This window comes from Dipodomys spectabilis, unplaced genomic scaffold (assembly GCF_019054845.1).
Source record: "Dipodomys spectabilis isolate Male_0828 unplaced genomic scaffold, ASM1905484v1 ptg000009l, whole genome shotgun sequence".
NCBI classification, from domain to species: Eukaryota; Metazoa; Chordata; class Mammalia; order Rodentia; family Heteromyidae; genus Dipodomys; species Dipodomys spectabilis.
In genome coordinates, this window is record NW_024870686.1 from 15,913,111 (window position 1) to 15,934,060 (window position 20,950).

At 43.4% G+C, this 20,950-nt stretch overlaps 1 protein-coding gene across 2 annotated transcripts in view; it reads right to left on the minus strand.

Moving 5' to 3' along the window:
• Fam149a (family with sequence similarity 149 member A) overlaps nucleotides 1-20,032 on the minus strand; it is a 41,471-nt gene extending 21,439 nt beyond the window's left edge. The window contains exon 1 of one of the 2 annotated variants that reach the window (XM_042701589.1): nucleotides 19,425-20,032. In XM_042701589.1, the coding sequence (XP_042557523.1) occupies nucleotides 19,425-20,017 (593 nt within the window). In that variant the 5' untranslated portion in view covers nucleotides 20,018-20,032. Of the gene's footprint in view, nucleotides 1-1,242; nucleotides 1,598-19,424 lie in introns of those variants that run through there. The other variant, XM_042701595.1, reaches the window with a different exon arrangement.
• Nucleotides 20,033-20,950: the final 918 nt, after the last annotated feature.

Below are 20,950 nucleotides of genomic sequence, written 5' to 3' on the forward strand. Positions count from 1 at the left end.
TGAAAGCTAGGGTCTTGTGAATGCTGGGCAAGTGATCTACCACTGCGCTACATCCCTACTCCATCTCTTTGTTAGGCTGCATTTCTCCCCCCTCTCTAACCTCCCATTTTTATTATTATCTTTAAGTAGTTGCACAAAGAATTGCCATTTAACAAAGCAGTTGATGAATACAACATATCTTGATCAATGTTACCCCTTTCAATATATTGCATCCCTTCCTCCTCTACCCAACTCTTCCCTCACTTTTCTTAATTTTGCAGGGTATACATTGGATTGATTGATTGATTGATTGATTTTGGTGCTGGTCCTGGGGCTTATACTCAGGGTGCTGCCCCTGAGCTTCTTTTTCTCAAGGCTTGCATTCTACCACTTGAGCTACAGCAGCTTTTTGTGAAAATAGTTTATAGGAGGTAAGAGTCTCAAGGACCTTCCTGCCTGGGCTGGCTTCCACTTGCGATCCTCAGACCTCAGCCTCCTGAGTAGCTAGGATTACAGGCGTGAGCCACCTGTGCCCAGCGCCATTGGATTCTTGCCGCTTTCCCTCTTCTTCTCTTCATTTGTCTCCTCTGCTCCCCTTGACCCCGTCCCGCCCCTTTCCAGGGCCCACTTCCTGCTGATTCATTTTGCTAAGGTTGCTTCTTGGGAAAAACAAAAACAAAAAGCTTTTTAAGTCGTTGTACATAGGACAAAACAGTTTATGAATACCATGCGTCTTGATCAAGGTCACCCTTTCACGTCTCACCCATCCCTCCCAGCCCCCCGCAACTGCATCCTCCCCCATTTCTCTTCCTTTGACCCCACTGAACCCAGTTCAAGTAGCTATTTCCTGGGGGGGGGGGGGGGAAGCTATGATCAGGGCCTTTCTACGGAATTACACTGCTTGGGTTCTCCCCCGGATCTCCCCATTCCAACGAGTGCGTTTACACACACTTGTGCCTTCACTGGCCACCATCTCTATCTACCACGCTGCGCTGGAGCTGGAGAACTTCAACCCCAGCCGCGGCCCGGCCAGAGCGGGGTCTCGAACACGCCCAGGTCCTCGGTTACCCAAAGCTCGGGTCCTAGGGACCGCAGGACTTGGCGAGGAAGTGCAGATGCCATCGGCGTCGGGAGTGGATCCGGGAGACACCGAGCCCAGAGCACCGAGCGGGCAGACTCCGCCCGCCGGGGGGGGGGAAACCAAATCCCGCACGGCACCGACTGCGCCCCGCGGCCACCCCCCTTCTCCCCCGCAGCACTTACCCGATCACGATCAGCCCGAGGCCTTGGCTCGCGCCCCCCACGCCGGGCCCCGCACCCCGAGGCCTGGGCGCCGCGGGCTGGTTTCCCAGGCGGACTCCACGCAGGCTGCGGGCCGCTGTGCGCCCCCCGCGCCCCCGGGGCCTCGGCCCCCCGCCGGCCCAGCCCTGCGCCCCTAGAGCCACCGCCCGGCCACGTGCAGCCAGGGGGTGCCCGGGCGCCCGGGCCGAGCCGCGCTGTGCCCGATCGGCAAGGCCCAGGGGCGCAGACGCTCTCGGGGCGCCCTGCACCCCCTTCCTAGGCCAGACGCGTGGCTCGGCTGATTCTGGTTTCTCCCGGCCTCTCTGCCAGCGTCCCCCGCCTCTTCCCAGCAAGCCGCACCCTTCTCCGGGGTCCAGCTGCCCAGCGGGGTCCCCCCCACCCCTCCGCCTAATCCTGCCCGCCCTCCCCGCCCCGCCACCGGCTCTGGCACCCGCGGCCCCCTTCTTCCCGCCTCGGGCTGGATTTCCCGACCCAGTGACCAGAGCTGGAGCCACGGGCCGCTGGGCCTCGCGGGGTCCACCCACCGCCCCGTGGGAGCCTCCAGAGCGCAGGAGTCAGACCCCCTCCCCGGGGCGCTGGTGTCCCCCCACCCCCACCCCACCCCGTCTTGCTTCTTTGAAGAAGTATTTTATTGTTCAAGCGAAAGGCAGCCAAGTCCACAAGGATTTCACCTACACTCTCAATCCTCACCCAAGGATTCTAGGTTTGGGGAGGAGCCAATGGACTTTAAAACAAACAAACAGCAATACACAAACGATAAACAAACTCAGTGACAGGCCTCTTGTGGGTAGCCTGAAATTCCAGCCGCCCCTGCCCTAGGAGAGGAATCCCTGCTTTCTGGGAATGTGTGTGTGTCTGTCTTTGCATATTTACATGCATACACACATACGACTGGAAATGTGTTTCTTGAGAAACCTAGTATCTAATACTCCAATGAAATCAGAAAAGAAAAGTGGATTTAGTTAATAGTAATATCTTAGTGTTTATTCATTAGTTGTGACAAGTACCAGGATACTAATAGATGTTTAAAAAACAGGAATTTTCTTTCAATATAAAACTACTCTAAATTTTTAAAAACTCTATTTGCGCTGCCTTCTTTTATATTTAAAAAAAAATCTGTGGTAGAGATTAAAAGCAAAGTCTTTACATGTAGTCAAGAGCTCGCCACTAAGAAATACTCAGAACTGTCTCTGCTGTACATACAAAAATCATCTTCCAAATTAGATACTACTTTCACAGGGTATAAAATTAACCCTCAAAAATCAATGGCTTTTCTGTATGCCAACAATGAGAAAAGTGTAGCTGAAATAAGGAAAGCAACTCCATTAACTCCATAGCCCCACAAAAAATAAAAGACCTAGGAATTAATTTAACCAAAGAACTGAAAGACCTCTATGATGAAAACTTTAAAAACCTGAAAAAGGAAATCAAAACAGAACTTAGAAAGTGGCAAAACCTCCCATGGAAGGATTGGAAGGATCAACACTGTGAAAATGGCAATACTTCCCAAGGCTACCTACAAATTCAATGTGATACCTATCAATATTCCAACCTCATTCTTCAAGGAAATAGAAGAGGCAATCCAAAAATTCATATGGAACAATAAAAGACCCCGAATAGCTAAGATGATCCTCAACAGAAAGAACAGTGCTGGGGGAATATCAATACCAAATTTCAAATTCTACTACAAAGCCATAGTAATCAAAACAGCTTGGTACTGGCACAAGAACAGACCTTAGGAACAATGGAATAGACTTCAAAATCCAGAAATTAACCTACAGACCTATAGCCATCTACTCTTCGATAAGGGAGCTAAAAATATAGAATGGAAGAAAGACAGCCTCTTCAGTAAATGGTGCTGGCAAAATTGGTAGAAAACTTGTAGAAAACTAAAGCTAGCTCCTTATGTATTTCACTGCACCAGAATCAACTCCAAATGGATCCAAGATCTCGGAGTCAAAGCAGACACTGAAAACATTACAGGATGGAATAGGAGGAACCCTAGGTCTCCTTGGCACAGGCAGAAATTTTCTTAAAAGAGACCCAGAAACACAACAAATCAAAGAAAGGTTGGACAAATGGGATTGCATGAAGTTGCAGAGCTTCTGCATGGCAAAGGACATAGCTAGCAAGATCAATAGAAAGCCCACAGATTGGGAGAAGATCTTCACTAGCCATACAACAGACAAGGGTCTCGTATCTAAAATATACCTGGAACTCAAAAAATTAAATCCCCCAAAAACAAATCCTCAAAGAAACAACTGCCCAATAAATAAGTGGGCTAAAGACTTAAAGAGAAACTTCTCTGAAGAGGAAAGAAGGATGGCCAATAGACACATGAAGAAATGCTCAACCTCCCTAGCCATAAAAGAAATGCAAATCAAAACAACATTGACATACCACCTCACCCCAGTCAGAATGGCTATAATCAAGAACTCTAATAACAACAGATGCTGGAGGGAATGTGGACAGAAGGGAACCCTACTGCATTGTTGGTGGGAGTGTAAACTTGTTCAACCACTTTGGAAAGTAGTATGGAGGTTCCTCCAAAGAATCCACATAGAGCTCCCCTATGACCCAGCAATCCCACTTTTGGGCATCTACCCAAATGATCACAAACAAGACCATACTAAAGCTACCAGCACAAGTATGTTTATTGCAGCATTATTTACCATAGCTATGATATGGAACCAACCCAGATGGCCCTCAGTAGATGAATAGATCAAGAAAATGTGGTATATATACACAATGGAATTCTATGCCTCCATCAGAAAGAATGACATTGTCCCATTTGTTAGGAAATGGAAAGACTTGGAAAAAATTATATTAAGTGAAGTAAGCCAGGCCCAAAGAAACGTAGGTCCCATAGTTTCCCTTATTTGCAATAGCTAGTATATGTCTGAGACAAGCAGAAATGGTCAGATAAGTTGATGTTAGGTGAAATGAACCCCGAGATAAATATTCAAATGTTTTTTTTCTTTCTTGCGATTGTTTCTAACATATTTCTAAGATAATTTCTTTGTTGCTTTGTATGTCCCTCTCCCATGGTATAACCCCTACTTTCACTGTATTTGATGTTGGTATACTTTGTGGAGAGGAAGGGAAAAAACAAATTGTTTAAATAGGGTTACAACTGGATCCATTGCAACAATGAGATGTACAAGACGTTATGTCGACAAACGACCTTTACAACTTTGGCAGAGGGTGGGGGAGTGGGGAGGAGGTGGGGGGGGGGAAGATGGGAAGGGATGGGAAGGGGAAACAAAGGAGGAGGTAACAATGCTTGATAAGAAATGCACTCATTACCTTGTCCATATAATTGTAACCCCTCTATAAAGTATTTTCACAATAAAAAAGAAAAAAACAAATTAGATACTACTTTCAGAGAAGAATGATAAACAATATTGTGCTTTATTATTTTAATATAAAAGGTATCAACATCTTAGAAAGTTAAAAAATGACCAAAATAATAAGTGTAAGATTTTTAAAAATTAAGCATTGAAATTTATATTATTTTCAAATTATTCCAGGAAATTAAAATTAATTATCTGTGGAATTAAATGAACATGAAAAAATTCAAGTTACAATCTATGAAAAGCAAGATTCCACAGGCACCTCAGACTGCAAATGCTTGTATGTAGTACTTAAATATAACCACTAGATGTCAGGATTTCCCTTCATTTGTCACTATAAGCCTTGCTCAGATTTTAATTTTCCTTGTAAAATCTAAGATTCATTGAATTCCCATTTTCAGAAAAGATACTGAATCCTATTCAGATCAGAAATCACTGTTGCAGGAGACCAAATTAGGTACACACACAGCCCAGAGAAAGTCTTACGACATTTGAATCTATGATGAGTGGAGCTGAGGGCTTTGTGTTGACAAGCAAATAGGGCCCAGCTGCAATCTACTCACATTCATCCAGAACCATGGCTATGGTTCTCTTCCATGTGGAAACGAAAGTCAAGGTTAGCCACATTTTTGTAAATTGCCATGGGCATGCAGTTTATGGAGACCATCAAATAGTTATCTTACAGAGTTTTGGCTAGAAGTCAGTGTACTGATTTCCATCAAAGTTCCTGTCCATACATGCCTACTGTATTTTCAATGCATCATTGTTTCCTGGGACAGTATTTACCCATAGTTCTTTTTTTTTTTTTTTTTTTGGGTCCAGTCATGGGGCTTGAACTCTGGGCCTGGGCACTGTCCCTCAGCTCTTCAGCTCAAGGCTAGCACTCTACCACTTGAGCCACAGCGCCACTTCTGGCTTTTTTCTTTTTGCTTATGTGGTGCTGAGGAATCGAACCCAGGGCCTCTGGCATGCAAGGCATGCGCTCTACCACTGAGCCACCTTCCCAGCCACTTACCCATAGTTCTTAAAGATGTGCCACATACCAGCCCCTATTGGAAGCCCTCAGTACACATTTATTTATCTATTTGAGCTTCACAATCAGTTAATGGAAGAGCACCGCTTACAGTTCCATCCTGTAGTCTCGGAAACTAAAGATCAGAAAATCTGAGACTGGCAAGACCTTTAGCCACATGGCTTATCCATCACATACTTCAATCTATGCACAACATGAGTCCCACCCCTGAAGCCCTCTCCAAGTGATAGAGAGACATGGATGCTTGCTCTGTTTCTCAAAGGATAGAAAGAAGTTTCAAGACTGATAGAGTTGTCTCTGGAAAGAGATGGTAGGTGAAACATTGCAGATTTATTATGCAAAGTATAAAAGTCACAACGTCCTGGGCCACCTAGGAGGTCCCTAAGCTCATCTAAAATTACAGCACGAGGGCTGGGAAGGTGGCTCAGTGGTAGAGCACTTGCCTTGCATGCCTGAGGCCCTGGGTTCGATTCCTCAGCACCACATAAGCAAAAAGAAAAAAAGCCAGAAGTGGCGTTGTGGAGCGCTAGCCTTGAGCTGAAGAGCTGAGGGACAATGCCCAGGCCCAGAGTTCAGGCCCCACGACCGGACCCAAAAAAAAAAAAATTACAGCACGATTCACAATTAGTATATTATTCTAAATAAAACACCTAACTACCGAAATCCTGAATTTAAAAAGAAATGACAATATCAAGGACAAATAATTATTAGGAAGAACCATGTGGAATGGTCTACACTACAGTGTCAAGAGCCAGGGAAATAGAAATTTCTGGTGTTTCGACCTAATACTTCTGACAAGGGGAGGCCATGACATTTTAGTATCCAATATTTTTCTTAATTTTAAAGATTTTGCTATTTTCTCTTCAGTAGCAAGACAAAAAACTGTCAAGACGGATTTATAGACATATTTAATAAAGAGTTCACCAGTCTTTCAAAATGGAGATTGCTACCCAAATACACTTTATGAGTTTGTCTTCTCAAGCTATGATATTGGTAGGGCTGAACTTTGCTAAAACCTGTTTTCCATAGCCCTCTCTTGATTTCTTCTTGAAATGCAGCCCAGCCCAAAACAAAGGCTTTGTAGCAATCACAAGCTAGGTCACTACTGAAAACTCATGATTTCATATTACGTAATAGACACATTAAAACCTAAGCCTCCTTATTCTCTGGCTTGAGATCTGAGACTTCACCCACTTGCTAAAATTAATGATCTCCCCAGAATCAATACTTTCATGCTCATAGGAACAATAAAGAATCGAGTCACCTGAGCTCTGGGCTCCCAGCTGAGCTGAGGGAACCTGGCTGCACGCACCTGAGTTAAGTCAGCGGGGCCCTTAGGGGTCTGTGGTGAATTGCTTTCTGCATCTTTGTGCTACTTTGCTGGTGAATTCACTTTGACCAGGGACTCCCGCAAGGCGGCCATGAAGTCCCGCCTAGTTTACAGAAGCATGAAAAGTCATAGAAAAGAAATACACGGGAATGTGTTTATGTCATTCGGCTACTGTTGGCGGTAACTTGAATGTTCATGAGTCAATTCTGTGTACATTAAACAATGCATACACATGTGTATGTGCTACAAACTACATGCATATAAGACACATGCATATGAGCTAAGGTTATGTATTGCCGGTGAATATGTTGAGGCTGGAGGCTCACTGTGCTTCCCCTAAAAGCAATGGCTCATCGCTCACACACCAAGCTGGTGATGGTTTGGTGGTCGCCATTTTTGTACTGTGCGGCTCCCTGTGGAACATAACCGGCAAGACACAGTGAGAATCCACACTATGCCCTGCCTCGTTGTTCATATTTATGAACATGACATAGCGTGTCTTCACAAAGCCAATTATTTAATTTCAAAAGTGTATTCGAGGATCAGACAAGCAAACTAGTCTAATGGACCTGGGAGCTGATGTAAGGCACAATCCGCCCTGAGTCTGAAGTGGGAACTGTCATTGCCGAAGAGAAGGCTGGGCATGCGCACTGCCATCCGTGGGCACTGCCATCAGTGGGCACTGCATTTGGCTTCCCAGATCACGGGTGCCTGAGGGCTTATAAATGATGAACTTGCTAGACCACACCCGAATTTCTAGGAGACAATTTGGATTTCTCACACAGTCCCAAAGACTGTGTGTGTGTGTGTGTGTGTGTGTGTGTGTGTGTGTGTGTGTGTGTGTGTGTGTGTGTGTGTGTGTGTGTGTGTGTGTGTGTGTGTGTGTAGATGGCTCCCTTAGATCCTCTGTGCTAATTCATCTGCTTTACAATTCTTTCTATGCCACCCCTCCAGCCTTCCTCAGACAACTGGAGCCCACTCTACCTGAAATCCACGAGTGAACGAGAGGACTCAAGTAAAGTCTTAAGAGTACAGAGGAGGCCACTGGGGCCCACAGCTACTCCATGGAGACCAAGCACTGGAACCACAACTTCCTGTCCACCTGCAGCACCCAAAGCTTCCCGAGCCTTCCATGGAGAGCTCCACTCATGTATACCATCTGCTCTCTATGTGTGGGGAACACTAGAAAGACTCCCCTAAGAAACACAACACAGTAACACATCTGTGCTACCCGAAGACTAGAAGACTAAAGCCGAAGAGGCAGAGCACAGAGAGGTTCCTTCCTCTTCATGCTCTGGGGCTCCCTGCGGAGCAAAGTTGAAAGCAGATCTTGGGGTTCTGCTGCTCTCAGGGTGACGGAGCTCCTGGGAGACACTTCCTATACCACTTGACTGCTCTCCTAGGCCTCAGAAAGATGCCAGTGGCAAACATGGCAACCAGAAAATAGAGGCCGTCGTTTTCATGTTATAGTCTGTGAGCAACCAGCAATCTGCTTCACAAGACTGCAGCCAGAGAACAGAGCACCACAGCTCTTCTTTGCTCCCCAGTGAATTGCTAGAATGCCCCTGCCTGTGTTTTACCAGCGCACAGTATATTGTGTGGATGAAAGGAAGAGCCTCAGCTGTTAAACAAGTAAAGTCTTCCTGAGAGTCAGGCTGTAAAGGTTGACAACTTTTCTGGAGTTTATTTTAGCCTAGGTGTTGTTGTTGTTGTTTTATATCAGCACAAGAATGACTTACAGTTTTTAAAATTGTAAGGAGGGAGGAGGGAGGGAGAGAGAGGGAGAGAGAGCTCTATCTTTCTCTTATGAGAGCATGAGTCCTGTCAGGAAGATCTCGCCCTTATAACTGAATGTACACCCAATTATTTGCCAAGGGCTCCATTTCCTAATGCCAGTACATTGGGGGTTTTCATTAGTATCTGCAATGCCACCTTGGCAACAATCAGATGTTCATATACAAATCCATTTTCTGGCCTCTGTACTACCTTCTATTTTCTTCTCTTTGTATCAAGTCTTATCTACTGAAACTTTTTTTTTTTTTTTAGTTTTGTGCTAGTACCAGGGCTTGACCTCAGAGCTCACATTCTAAGTAAGCATTTTTTGTTCATGGCTGGTGTTCTACCATTTGAAACATTCATTTACTCCTGCATTTTTGCTTGCTTAATTGGAGATAAAGTCTCAAGGACTTTTTTTGCTAAGCTGCCTTATATCTGTAGTCCTCAGATCTCTGCCTCCCCGAGGAGGAGCTAGAATTACAGGCTTGAGCCACTGGTGCATGGCTACTAGAGCTTTTTAAAGAAAATGTGCCTATTTCTCTTGTTCAAATTTTTAAAGGTAATTTGTGGTATTTTTCCAAATAATTATATGTACAGCATTACTGTGAAAGATATATTGAAATCTCACAGTCAGTTTTTGGGATTATTTCTTCTCTTAGTTTTAGTAATCATTTATACATGTAGGGTGTAAACTCAATTTTTAGATTCACTCTTTGGAGTCAAGCTGGTGTTGTTTTTACTCTTATGAAAGTTTATTTCTTAGATATTAAAATAATCTTCCCATGTTTTATATACAATTTCTGTATTCTCCCCAGTGATGTTGACTTCCAGAATTAGATGGACAGAAAACACTGGAAAATGTCTTTCTTGCATCTGTCCAGAAAGTCTTACAAGCAGATATTAATTTCTCCAGTGTATTTTTGTCATTCAGTATTGTTGCTTGTAAATTAAAATGTTTATATCTATTAATAGGTTGACCATTTTATCTTTACAAAAATGGCTCTTGGGACCTCTACTAATCCTCCTTGTTTTCAAGTCTAATTGGTATCATATACTGTCTTCCTATTTCTAGTATACTTCACTGATAGGTCGATTTAAAATATTTCTACATTCTTATATTGACATGATCTTCTTAATAAAGAACATGCAGTTGTAGCTGGTAGCTTAATTTCAGAGAGGAGTACACACACACACACACACACACACACACACACACACACACACACACACACACACACACACACACAGTTTTTGGGACTATGTGATGGATACAGCAAACTAAGATGGTGGTCACACACCATCCCAGGAAACCTTAATCCAATCAGAAGTGAGAAAATCTACCACCAGGCTCCGGCTCTGTGCGGCTGGGTTTTTTCCCAATGTATCTGAACTGCTGAGTGACTTTCAACTTTTGTTTAGTTTTTCTACTTGGCCTTAGACCGTGATTGAGCTGTAAAAATGTACCCTATCATTGCTGAAGATTTCCACATTGAGATATTGCACTGTGTAATATAGATCACCATGTATTTTCTAAAAGAATATTCCCTAAAATCTATTGTTTTTCTAATGACTTAATAATGCAAATGGTTCCTGCAATCTTTATAAGGAAAGTAGAATTGCATCCTGCTCTATGTCAGAGTTCTGTAGAGAAACAGAATCAACTGGACCTGTATAGCCATAAATAACATTCATTAATATTCATCATCAAAAATTCATTAGATTCCTGTATTTCAACAAAACACTGTGCCATGTCCTTGATGTGATTGAGCTTGCTGGCACTGACCACAGCCCTGAGTGGTGCCCACCGGATTGCCTGCCATCACTCATGCAAATTTTCATGAAGAATCATACTTCACCACATTCACATCCCCTTCTGAGCCTTGCTTCCACTTGATGAACAGTTGCGAATAGATTAACTACCTGCCTCAAGTTTCCAACTTAGCCTTGGGCAACTCTAGAAGCACAGCACCATTGTCCTGTGTTTGAGAAACCACCTGAACTGCTTCCCTCTACAGGGACGGAGGTCTAGAGAGCCTTGGAAGGGAATGCAGGTGCGACAGGTAGCAAGCCCCGTGCTCATCCAGAGAGGATGAAATGGTAAGAACAGGCTAGGGAGCTCATAGAATATTTAGTCTTCTGAATGCACTTCAGAGTTTCTTCAGCAGCAAGCTGTTTAGATGCCTTCTTGACATCTTCTTTTTTTTTTTTGCCTAATATGCAAACATAATTGGGGATGAGTGATCATTTAATGAAAGCAAAAGGAAAGCAAGTATTATCCCATTCTCCAAGCTAGGCAAGGCATGCCTAAACCTGGCATTAGCTAAGAGGATAACGTATTGGTAAGGTCATTGAGCTAGATTTGGATTGGCCAGAATGTATGAGATTTTTAAAACACTCATTGTAAGGCCATTTCAGTCAAGATCTCTGGAGCTCTGAGGTGATATCAGGGCCCAAAGGAACTAATCATGTCCAATGTTAAATGCTATCACAAGGTCAACACAAAGTATTCAGTGTAGAAAACCAATGGAGTCAGGAGAAAGCATATGGACAGGAAGACGGACTGCAGGACACAGAATGGCAAGCTCATGCTCATTTCTCTTGCAGTCCCCAAAGTAGATAGTGTAGACCTGGAAGGTGTTTATTTGAGTGGCTGTAAGCTGATTACATCAGCATTTAGCAATTGTCATCAATGTTTCTTTTACACTCTCTCTATGATACACTCAAAGACATTTTATTGTAAAGAATCAAAGTGAATAACTAATTTAAAAATTGTCCAGGTGCCAGTGGCTCACGCCTATAATCCTACCTACTTAGGAGGCTGAGATCTGATGATTGTGGTTCAAAGCCAGCCTACACAGGAAGTCCATGAGACTCACCTCCAATTAACCATCAGAAAACTGGGAGTGGCGCTGTGGCTCAAGTGGTAGAGCACTTGCCTTGAGCTGAAGAGCTCAGGGACAGAGCAGAGGCCCAGAGTTCAAGCCCCATGGCTGGCAAAAAAAATAAATAAAATAAAAATCACCTTAATAAATCTTTAAAATAGTTATTTATATTTTTAGATCCTTAAGGTTACATGATTTATTTTAGAAACCAGTACTTTAAAAAAGGACCCACATATTAAAAGTTATGGATAAGAATTATACTCATTAAAACAAGATGAATCTTAGTGCCTGCCAAGCGTTACAGCTGTTAATATTTAAGGGGAAGGCTTCTCCTAAAGTTTTAAGTAAAACTTTCAATTAAGAAAATGGTAATAGGCCAGGATACCCTTTCTCCTAGCAAGTGTCATATCTAATTGCTTCTATTTTCTTCTGGTAAGGCAGTGCTTGCTTATTATGTTTTACTAGTATGAATTAAATATTTGATTTGGTCTTATAAATGCAAAATTATTAGTTTAAAAATGTAATTATATAAGTGAACTCTAAGTGAGTTAACCACATGAATTTTTTAAAAATCTTAACTGTAAGGCCCACTCCTGGATGGCAAGCAGACTCTACCCTCCTCGCAGCAAAGTCTCCACCCAGTACCTGTGTTACCTAAGCGACTGGCACACCTGGAAGAAGTCACATCTGAATTTGATGTAGCCACACCTTTCTCCACCCTTACCCTAGGTAAAGTCTTGCCCAGGCCCAGATGCTCTCTTTCCCAGGTCTTTCCCAGCCACGTGGAGGGCCAACATGGCCAGGTGCCAGCCTGAATGATGAATAAACCTACCCCTTACCTGAATACCACATGCATGGTGTGGTTCTTACTCAGCTACCTCTTTTTAAAAATGTAACATTAACTTTAAGAAAATAGAAAATTTTATCTGTATTTTAAAATGGACAAAAACTATAAATGTGGTCTCTTTGAGTCCACTAATAGAAATATTATTTTGATAAAGATACTTACAGATTCATAACGTGTTTTATTTTTGTTGGAAATTATATAATTTCTCAAAGCCAGTTTGTAAGAGAAAAATCATTCCCCATTTCTTTAGAAGTGGATTTAAATCCTCATTACCGTCTTAAACACTCCATCCATTGCACACACCTGATTGCACAACTGTGTGATGCCTGGAATTGAATCTGATACTTTTTACCTAGGCTATGAGGAATTCGATGACTTCTTATTCTTTTCTGAGTCTCAATTTCTTCATCGGTAAAATGAAAATAAACTCCTATCTTTGGATGGTTTGTTTAGGGCCTCATGTTAATGTCCATAAAGCATTGAGGCTAATAGAATAATACATGTTTGAGCAAAGCTCACTGCATCAATCAGTAAGTATGATTTACAATATGCCACAACAAAACCAGGAGTTAGTGGCTGATGCCTGTAGTCTCTAATACTTAGGAGGCTAAGATCTGAGGGTCCAGGTTTGAAGACCATCACAGGGAGACAAATTGGAGAGACTCTATCTCTAACCAGTCAAAGTCAAAAGTGGAAATGTAGCTCGATGGAAAGAAGCCATTCATAAGTGAAATAGATGAGAGAGCAAAATGTAAGCCAGTTTCCTAATAGGGAACAATGGATGTCTTAGAAGCCATCCATGTAGCTTGAGGATTTGTCAAAATCCAGTTACGTAAATAGTTCCATTGAGAACAAAACAAACCTATACCTGTAAAGAGCAATCGTAATAGTATCACTGCTAAATTAATGCAGGGGCTCTAATTTTATGAAGTATATTTTAAGGGGCAATATATTGCCAAAGGAAAGTCTGCCTCATTCAGACCTTTGTTTTACCTAAAGTGCTAGCAATTTTTTGTGTGTTTGTTACTGGGCTTGAACTTAGTACCTTGTATGCTTTCTCACCTTTTTTCACTTATGACTGATTTCTTACCCTTGAGCTTTACTTATGACTTTACTGTGTTTCTTCCTTAGCTCAATAATTAGTAAATAGTATTTGATGAATCAAATCTTACTAAATAAATATGTGTCAAACAGAACTATTTGAACAGACATAAGACAAACACTTTTGGGAAATTGTCTATGAATTGGGAAACTATGAAAATCTAAATATTTATATGTGGTTTGGCTGTTCTTAAATGAGTATCTGTACTGCATGCAGAAAGACGGAGGATTCTCTGTACAGTAGAGGATTCTTATGTTTAACTGACATTTCTACTCTAGTGTTTGCATTTTCCCGTGTCCCTTCTCACACTAAAAAATCCAAAGGACATTTTTGCTTATTGCTTTAGAAAATAAAGCAGTAGGCTGACTTAGGGAACTCCAGGAGTGACAGAGAAGTAAGAGAGAAGCCTTGAATATGAAGTATCTTCATGGATCTGTGGGAGAGACTTGGGCTCTAATCAAGGGCAAAAAGAGCTCATGAATATGTTGATGGATCCAAGGACAGAAGCTATCGATGGTGCGTTTATTCCTCACCACAGAGAGTCCATGTCTCATGTAAAGCCACCTGAATGAGATTCGTGCCTACAATAAAGATGGAGGAGGCCCCAGTCCACCGAGTTTTAGTTTCTATCACCTTGGCAGCATCTGAGCTGCAAATGGAAACTAAATTCAAGCTATGGAGAAGTCCTCTCCTGAGACATGAGTTCACTGAGCTCACTGTGACCTGATTCCTTCCTAGAGAATTCAGGGCGAAGAATAAATTATGATCATCCATAGTTTTAAGTAAAGAATCTTCCCAAAGATAGACTATAAATAAGAAGAATAGAAAGAGAGACTGTTGTGCTTATATATTTTCTGTCAAAAGTCTCGGTTAGTATTATGCTCACCTCTGGTCCTCAGCTCCACCCAGACCTGGGCCCCCTCCCATTCCTGGAGTTCCCACCATACAGCCAGCCCCTCCCTCTCTCTGCCCAGACCCACCTGAGCTCCCATCTACCTCACTTCCTACCCCCAGACCCTGCTGCTACCTGGATGGTGACAGAGGCGATTGGCTCCCTCTTGGGGGAAATAGGGCTCCTCTAATAAACCTTATAATAATCTTTCTCCTGTGCCTGCCTGCCTCTGCGTGGTGCCCTGGGCTGGATGTGTCCAATCCTCTTACAGTCTCCAACACTTCGGAATTATAATCTGTAATTCATGCCTTTGTTACAAAAACTGCCTTGAAGACGGGGACTACATTACAAGAATTGTGATGGCTTTTAATTCTCAATTTTGGAAACTGACTTTGAGAGGTAGAGTAAGATATCCAGCATTAGCACTGAATTAGCACTCTTGGGATTTAAAATAAAGTAGAATTTGTATCTTGTCAATCTGACTTCGATATTTGCTCAAAAATTTGAGCTAATTCAAATGAAGTTTACTGTTGTACAACTCTCAAAAACTCAAATGCCATGTGATTGGTCCTGGGAGCTTGATATATATCAAGTTATATATGTGTGTGTCGACTATATTAGGAAGAAAATCCAGAATATGTTCTAAATACACAGAAGAACACAGAGCAGCTACTACTTTAAATATACCAGTAAGGAAGCAAATTGAAAGCTAAAATAAAATACTGCCCAAGAGTAAGAACAAAACCATTTTCTTGGTTTGTTAAGCAAATAGTAGACTTTAAAAGCTTTTTATCAAGTTCATTGCTACTTTTTAAAAAACTTTCATCCATTTTCTTCATTATTCTTTTTTTGATTAACTTTCATTAGCTATATGGGAGGGGAGATTTCATTATTGTATTTCCATGCATTTACAATGAATTCTAACCAATCTCTTTACTACTTTTAGTGAAAGTCATGGTCACATGACTGTAATAGAAAGAGTAAGTCACATGATGACTATACAGTGAGATCACCATTCCTCCCAGTGGAAATGTAAAATCCCAGCAGAAGGCATTAATCAGCTTTGGGAAAACTCCAAGACAACTGACAAAAAGGCCCAAGTCAACAATAGTCTTAAAGAAGAGAACAACAATTGTTTCTAGACGATTGAAATTAGGAACTCAAAAAAAAAAAAAAAAAAAGGATTACATGAAGGAAAAACAATGTGGTACTGGAGTTTTAACTCAGGACCTCTTGCTTGGTTTGAAGTGCTCTACCATTTGAGTCACACTTCCAGGCTAGCCAGACTCTGTCCTGGGTTATTTTGGAGATGGAGCCTAACAGACTTTTCTTGTCAGACTAGCTTCAAACTGTGATCCTCTAAATCTCCACCTCTTATATAAATAGGATTATGAGTATGAGCAACCAGTGCTGGGCTAGGAAAAAAACATTTTTATTCATTCCTAAAAAATATTTACTAAATCCCTCTTGTGAGTCTGCATTGCTTCAAGTAGGAAGTGTTTATAGTCTAATAAAGGACACATAAATCAGTGGATCACATGGGAAGGGAAATTGGCTATATAAAGGCTCGGTGATACTACTGACTACTCTGTATTGTCCCTAAAAATTTGGTTCCAGGAAAATAAATACATTTCCTTCTTGGCATAATACAGAATTTGGTGGTAATGCTAATTAAGCTAAACTTTACCCTGTGTAAAGTTGAACTGAAAATATGTCATTTATTATATGTATATAAGAAATAGAAATGAGTCCTTTTGATCTTCCATTCTTCTCTTCATTTGTTATATTTCTTTTTATAAAACATGTTCTCAGTTTACATTTCAGTGCCAACAAGGTAGTAATTACAATTTTTAAACAATTCTCCACATGTTAGGTACTCAGTATGTTATTTCAATTAATATTTGGAACATCTGTTTTTAGGAAGTGTTACTGTCTCCATATTATCAAGAAGGAAAAAAAACACAGCTTGGAAAGAATGATTAACTCCCATAATTACTCAAAAGCAAAATAGTTGGAGATTAAAGCCCACCTTGTCTGATTATTGGGTCCATACTAGGCTGTCTCATTGATAAATAAATGGGAAAAATCTAAGTTCCTGCAATAATCTTATTGTCAAACCTTATTGTTCACAAGCCTTTCAGGCAGCTAGCTACTTGCAATATGGCTACGCTAAGACACTTTCAATGTGGAAAACAATCACTCAGACAAAGAATTAGTAATCCTAATAGCAATGTCCTGCCAAAGATACACATACTCCCTCACTGAAGTTTGTCATCTGACATCTACCGTCACTCATATGCAGCATTTATCTACTTATCAGTCATCACTGGAAGTTCTTTTATTTACAGAACAAATAAGGCCTTTACAAGCTGATAATTTCATGGCTAGAAACCAGTGGCCAAGGAGGTTGTGAGGAGGAAGGAAGGACTCGGGAAATGATAAGTAAAGTGGCATCTAGAAAACAAACACATTGGGAGGTAAAAGCCAAGATGAAAGGTTCAAATCACGTATCTGGGGGTGCACATATGTGAGATAAGGAAAGAGAACTCAGTGTCTTCCATCCTAACTCAGGTATTGCAATATGTCCTGTGAATGAAAAGGGTGTTTGTTGCACAAAGATCTCATTGGTGGAATCCAGGGGTCAAAGCTCAAAACCAGGGCTACTAACCAATCCCCCTTCTCTCTCTTTGTCTCTCTCTGTCTCTGTCTCTGTCACTCTCTCTTTCTGTCTGTCTCTCTCTGTCTCTCTTGAAATTTAAACACTCAGCATTAACATTAATCAAGCAGGCAGACAGCAGCAACTGTCTGTTAAGGCAATTAAAATGGCAGGGAGATCATTTAAATGTGTTGTCTTAGGGTGTTTGTTTACTCAATATTATACCTAGCCACTACAGGGATCCATAAGGGATAATATACTTCAAAGTGCTAAAGGTTGCTAATATTGGGGGAAAAATGTACCTTAATGCATTAGTCTTTCCCTTTTGTCCCTTTTTACATTTTAAAGGTTGAAGAAGTGTGCATGAGAATAAAGGGGTAGTTGTGTATTTTAACAAAACAAGGCTTGTCTTCTGGACTACCTCTGTCCATACTTTATCTTCTGCTACAGATAACATGCATCATCAGGATAATTTGAAAACAAATCTCTGAGAATATTATTTATAAAATTCATTTTCTTGACTTTCAGTGCAATTAGCTAATGCCTAAAACTCTCTTGTGTAACTAATGCCAAGTATACCATTATTCAAAAAATATCTAATTACAAATGTTAGAACAACATAAACAGGGCTAATATGTTGAAGAATGGAAACTAATGCCACTTCATCTAGTGACCATGGCGCGTTGCAATGCCTATTGGTTAAAAGTACCGAGACTAGAGTTTGAGGTCAGTGTGTGGATCTGTTGGCTTATAAAACATTAATTGCATAAATGTTAAGGACCAGTTGCTAAAAACAAAGGTCTAATTCCTTAGGCATATGTGCTCTATGCAGAATTCCAATGACAATTAATTTTCCCTGGAGAAAATACCAATGAATAAAAATATGTATTTCATAACACAGTATTTTTTATTTATTTATTATTTTTTATTTATTTATTTTTTTGGTCCGGTTGTGGGGCCTGAACTCTGGGCCTGGGCACTGTCCCTCAGCTCTTCAGCTCAAGGCTAGCACTCTACCACTTGAGCCACAGCACCACTTCCGGCTTTTTTCTTTTTGCTTATGTGGTGCTGAGGAATCGAACCCAGGGCCTCATGCATGCAAGGCAAGTGCTCTACCACTGAGCCACCTTCCCAACCCTACACAGTATTTTTTAAAGAATGGATTTATTTAACTCAGTATTCTTTGGCTGCTTTTTTTTTTTTTTAGCATTGATAGGAATGTCAGGCGGTTTTATGAAGTTGTAATTCTTTAAACTGCAAATGAGTGAGCATCAGTCATAAAGCAAAAATCCTTCTCAGAACATTGTGGGGGGGGGAAGCACGGTAATGGTTGTGCTTATATTAAGCCTGACTGTTTTACAATGAATGGTGCAGAAACCTCCATCTGTGAATGGGCTTCTCCGATCTGCCTTTGACTACTTCGCCCTTCCTTTGTAGCTCTGAAAACGGTGAAACATCTTTTGCACTTGTAAGAATAGCTAGCTATAGGATCTGATCAGTAAAAATTTAAATTCACTTTTACTCTGAAGTACTTATTTTGCAAAAGGAGAGAGAGAGAGAGAGAGAGAGAGAGAGAGAGAGAGAGAGAGAGAGAGAGTTAGAGTTGTAATCTCATGAAGTCAGTTTGCGTTTCTGTAGCAACCCAGGGCACTACAGCAAGAACTCAAACAAGACCTCCAGGGGACATAATCAGAGGTGTCGTGAGCTTTGCCAGTTCCGTTTGCATCAGAAGATGAGCTGCATGTGTAAATGAACTCCATGTCATATCCAGGAACCCCAGTCCACTGGGGATAAGCCTTGGGGCTGATCCTTAGAAAGTAGGGACTTAGTTGGGTTTTACTGTTTCTACAATCAAATCTTGGTGGCCAAGGTGCGCATTGGGTTACATACAAAGAAAGGGACTTAGGGCGCCTTAATAGTCACGGTGGACACTTGCTAATGATCTAAGGATAGATCCTATAAGGATAGATCATATAAGGATAGATCATTTCGTCAGGTAGACGAAAACAAAATTTCCCCTCTTCTCCCTTGAGCCTTCCTGTTTTTTTTTTTTAAAAAAAAAGTAGGACAAAGTTTTTCACTGCTGTTGGAAAGCCAAGAAAGGCTAGCAGAGAAGGGGAAGGAGGGGGTCCAGGGGAGCTTTTCCTGAAAATTCACCCGAGGAGCAGGTGGAGCAGTGAGTGTTCCCAACCAAACACAGACAGAGGGACAGTTGGACAGACAGAGCCCTCCCCCCTCCTTCCCCCCCCCCCCCCCCCCGGCAGCCACTCACCCTTCTTCGCGGTCCTCCGAGTCACTGCCCGAAGCCCACTCCTCCCCGATGTCCGGCAAGGTGAAGAACAAGGTCTTGGGGCCAGGCCCGGGGCCCATCCAGGCGCTGGGCTCGCGCTCTCCGGGGCCGGGCTGGCGAGGGTTCCGCGGACTCGCCGCCGCCGCCACGCCGCCGCTGCAGCCCGCGGGGCCGGCGACCCAGGGCACCGCAGCCCAGACGCCGCCGGGGCCGGGGGGCGAGCGCGCCAGGGCGCCGAGGTGGCTGGGGGAGCCGGGGGCGCCCGGCGCGGGCTGGACTTTGGCTGTTCGCGGGCTACCGGGCAGGGAGAAGGGGGACCGCTGGACTTCTGCCGAGCCCCTGGGGTGGGAGCAGGTGAGGGCAGGGTGCACGGGGGTGGGTGGACCCCGCGAGGACTCGGGAGCCAGCGAGGGGAAGAGGGTGGAGGGCGGAGCCATGGCGAGCGGGGCGCCCTCGGCGGCGCCTCCGGGGAGGCTGGACGGGGCGACCGGCGACGGGACGGCGGGGGACGCTGCCGTCGAGGACTTGAAGATTTTGGCAAAGAGAGATCCCAAGTCCAACACGGCGAGCTTCATGCCGGGGCCTTGGCCAGGCCAATGCGGTGTCCGCTGCTGCCCGAATCCCAAGCTCCATCCGCCGCCGCCCGCGACGATCGGGATCGGGTGGCCCCCGGTGAGAGCGGAGATCTTGGGGTCCCTGTGCACCGCAGGGCCCCGGAGGCCTCGGGTTCTCGAAGCACCTCCAGGAACTTCCGAACCGCAGGAAAAGGACGGTCCTTTCCCCGACGCGCCTGGCCGGCTCGGCAAGAGCTGAGGCTGCAGGTGGTGACAGCCCGACCTTAACCACCCCCAGCGCGGCGCAACCCCTCCCCTGTCCCCTCAACAGGACAAGTCGGGGCCACCGAGGGTCCTGGAGCAGAGAAAGCGGACTCGGTGCCACCGCCCGCCCCGGAGTCTGAGCGCGCAGATTGCAACCAGAGGCCAGGTGACACCCAGACCGCCCCAGGGACCGCGAGCACGGGCGGTTGCTAGGCCAAACAAAACCCCAGCTTAGCTAATGGCTAATTGGGCCCCACACCAGGGCTCAGGGCTGTGGCCACAATAGAAACTCAGGCTCCCTCCTTGATTCATGCCTTAAAGCCACAGTCTCCAATTTCTCCAAGGTCCTTAAGAGTTTTCACCGGATTCGGGAGAGCTAGAAAAGTGGAGCAGAGCCCTGGGAAGCAAAATCCTGGTGCCAAAAGATTCTGAATTCATCTCTTTCTGACCAGAAAAAAACGTGGTTTGTTCAGGGTTAGTTTTATAATGTGAGGAAAGGTGGATAAAAAGTTATACTCGAAGGAATATGTTCCGTACCCCAAGGTCACCTTCAAAGTGTGTCACTAAAGGTGATCATTGCCAGCACCGGTGGCTCACGCCTGTAATCCTAGCTACTCAGGAGGCTGAGATCTGAGGATCATGGTTCAAAGCCAGCCAGGGCAGCAAAGTCCATGAGACTCAACTCCAATA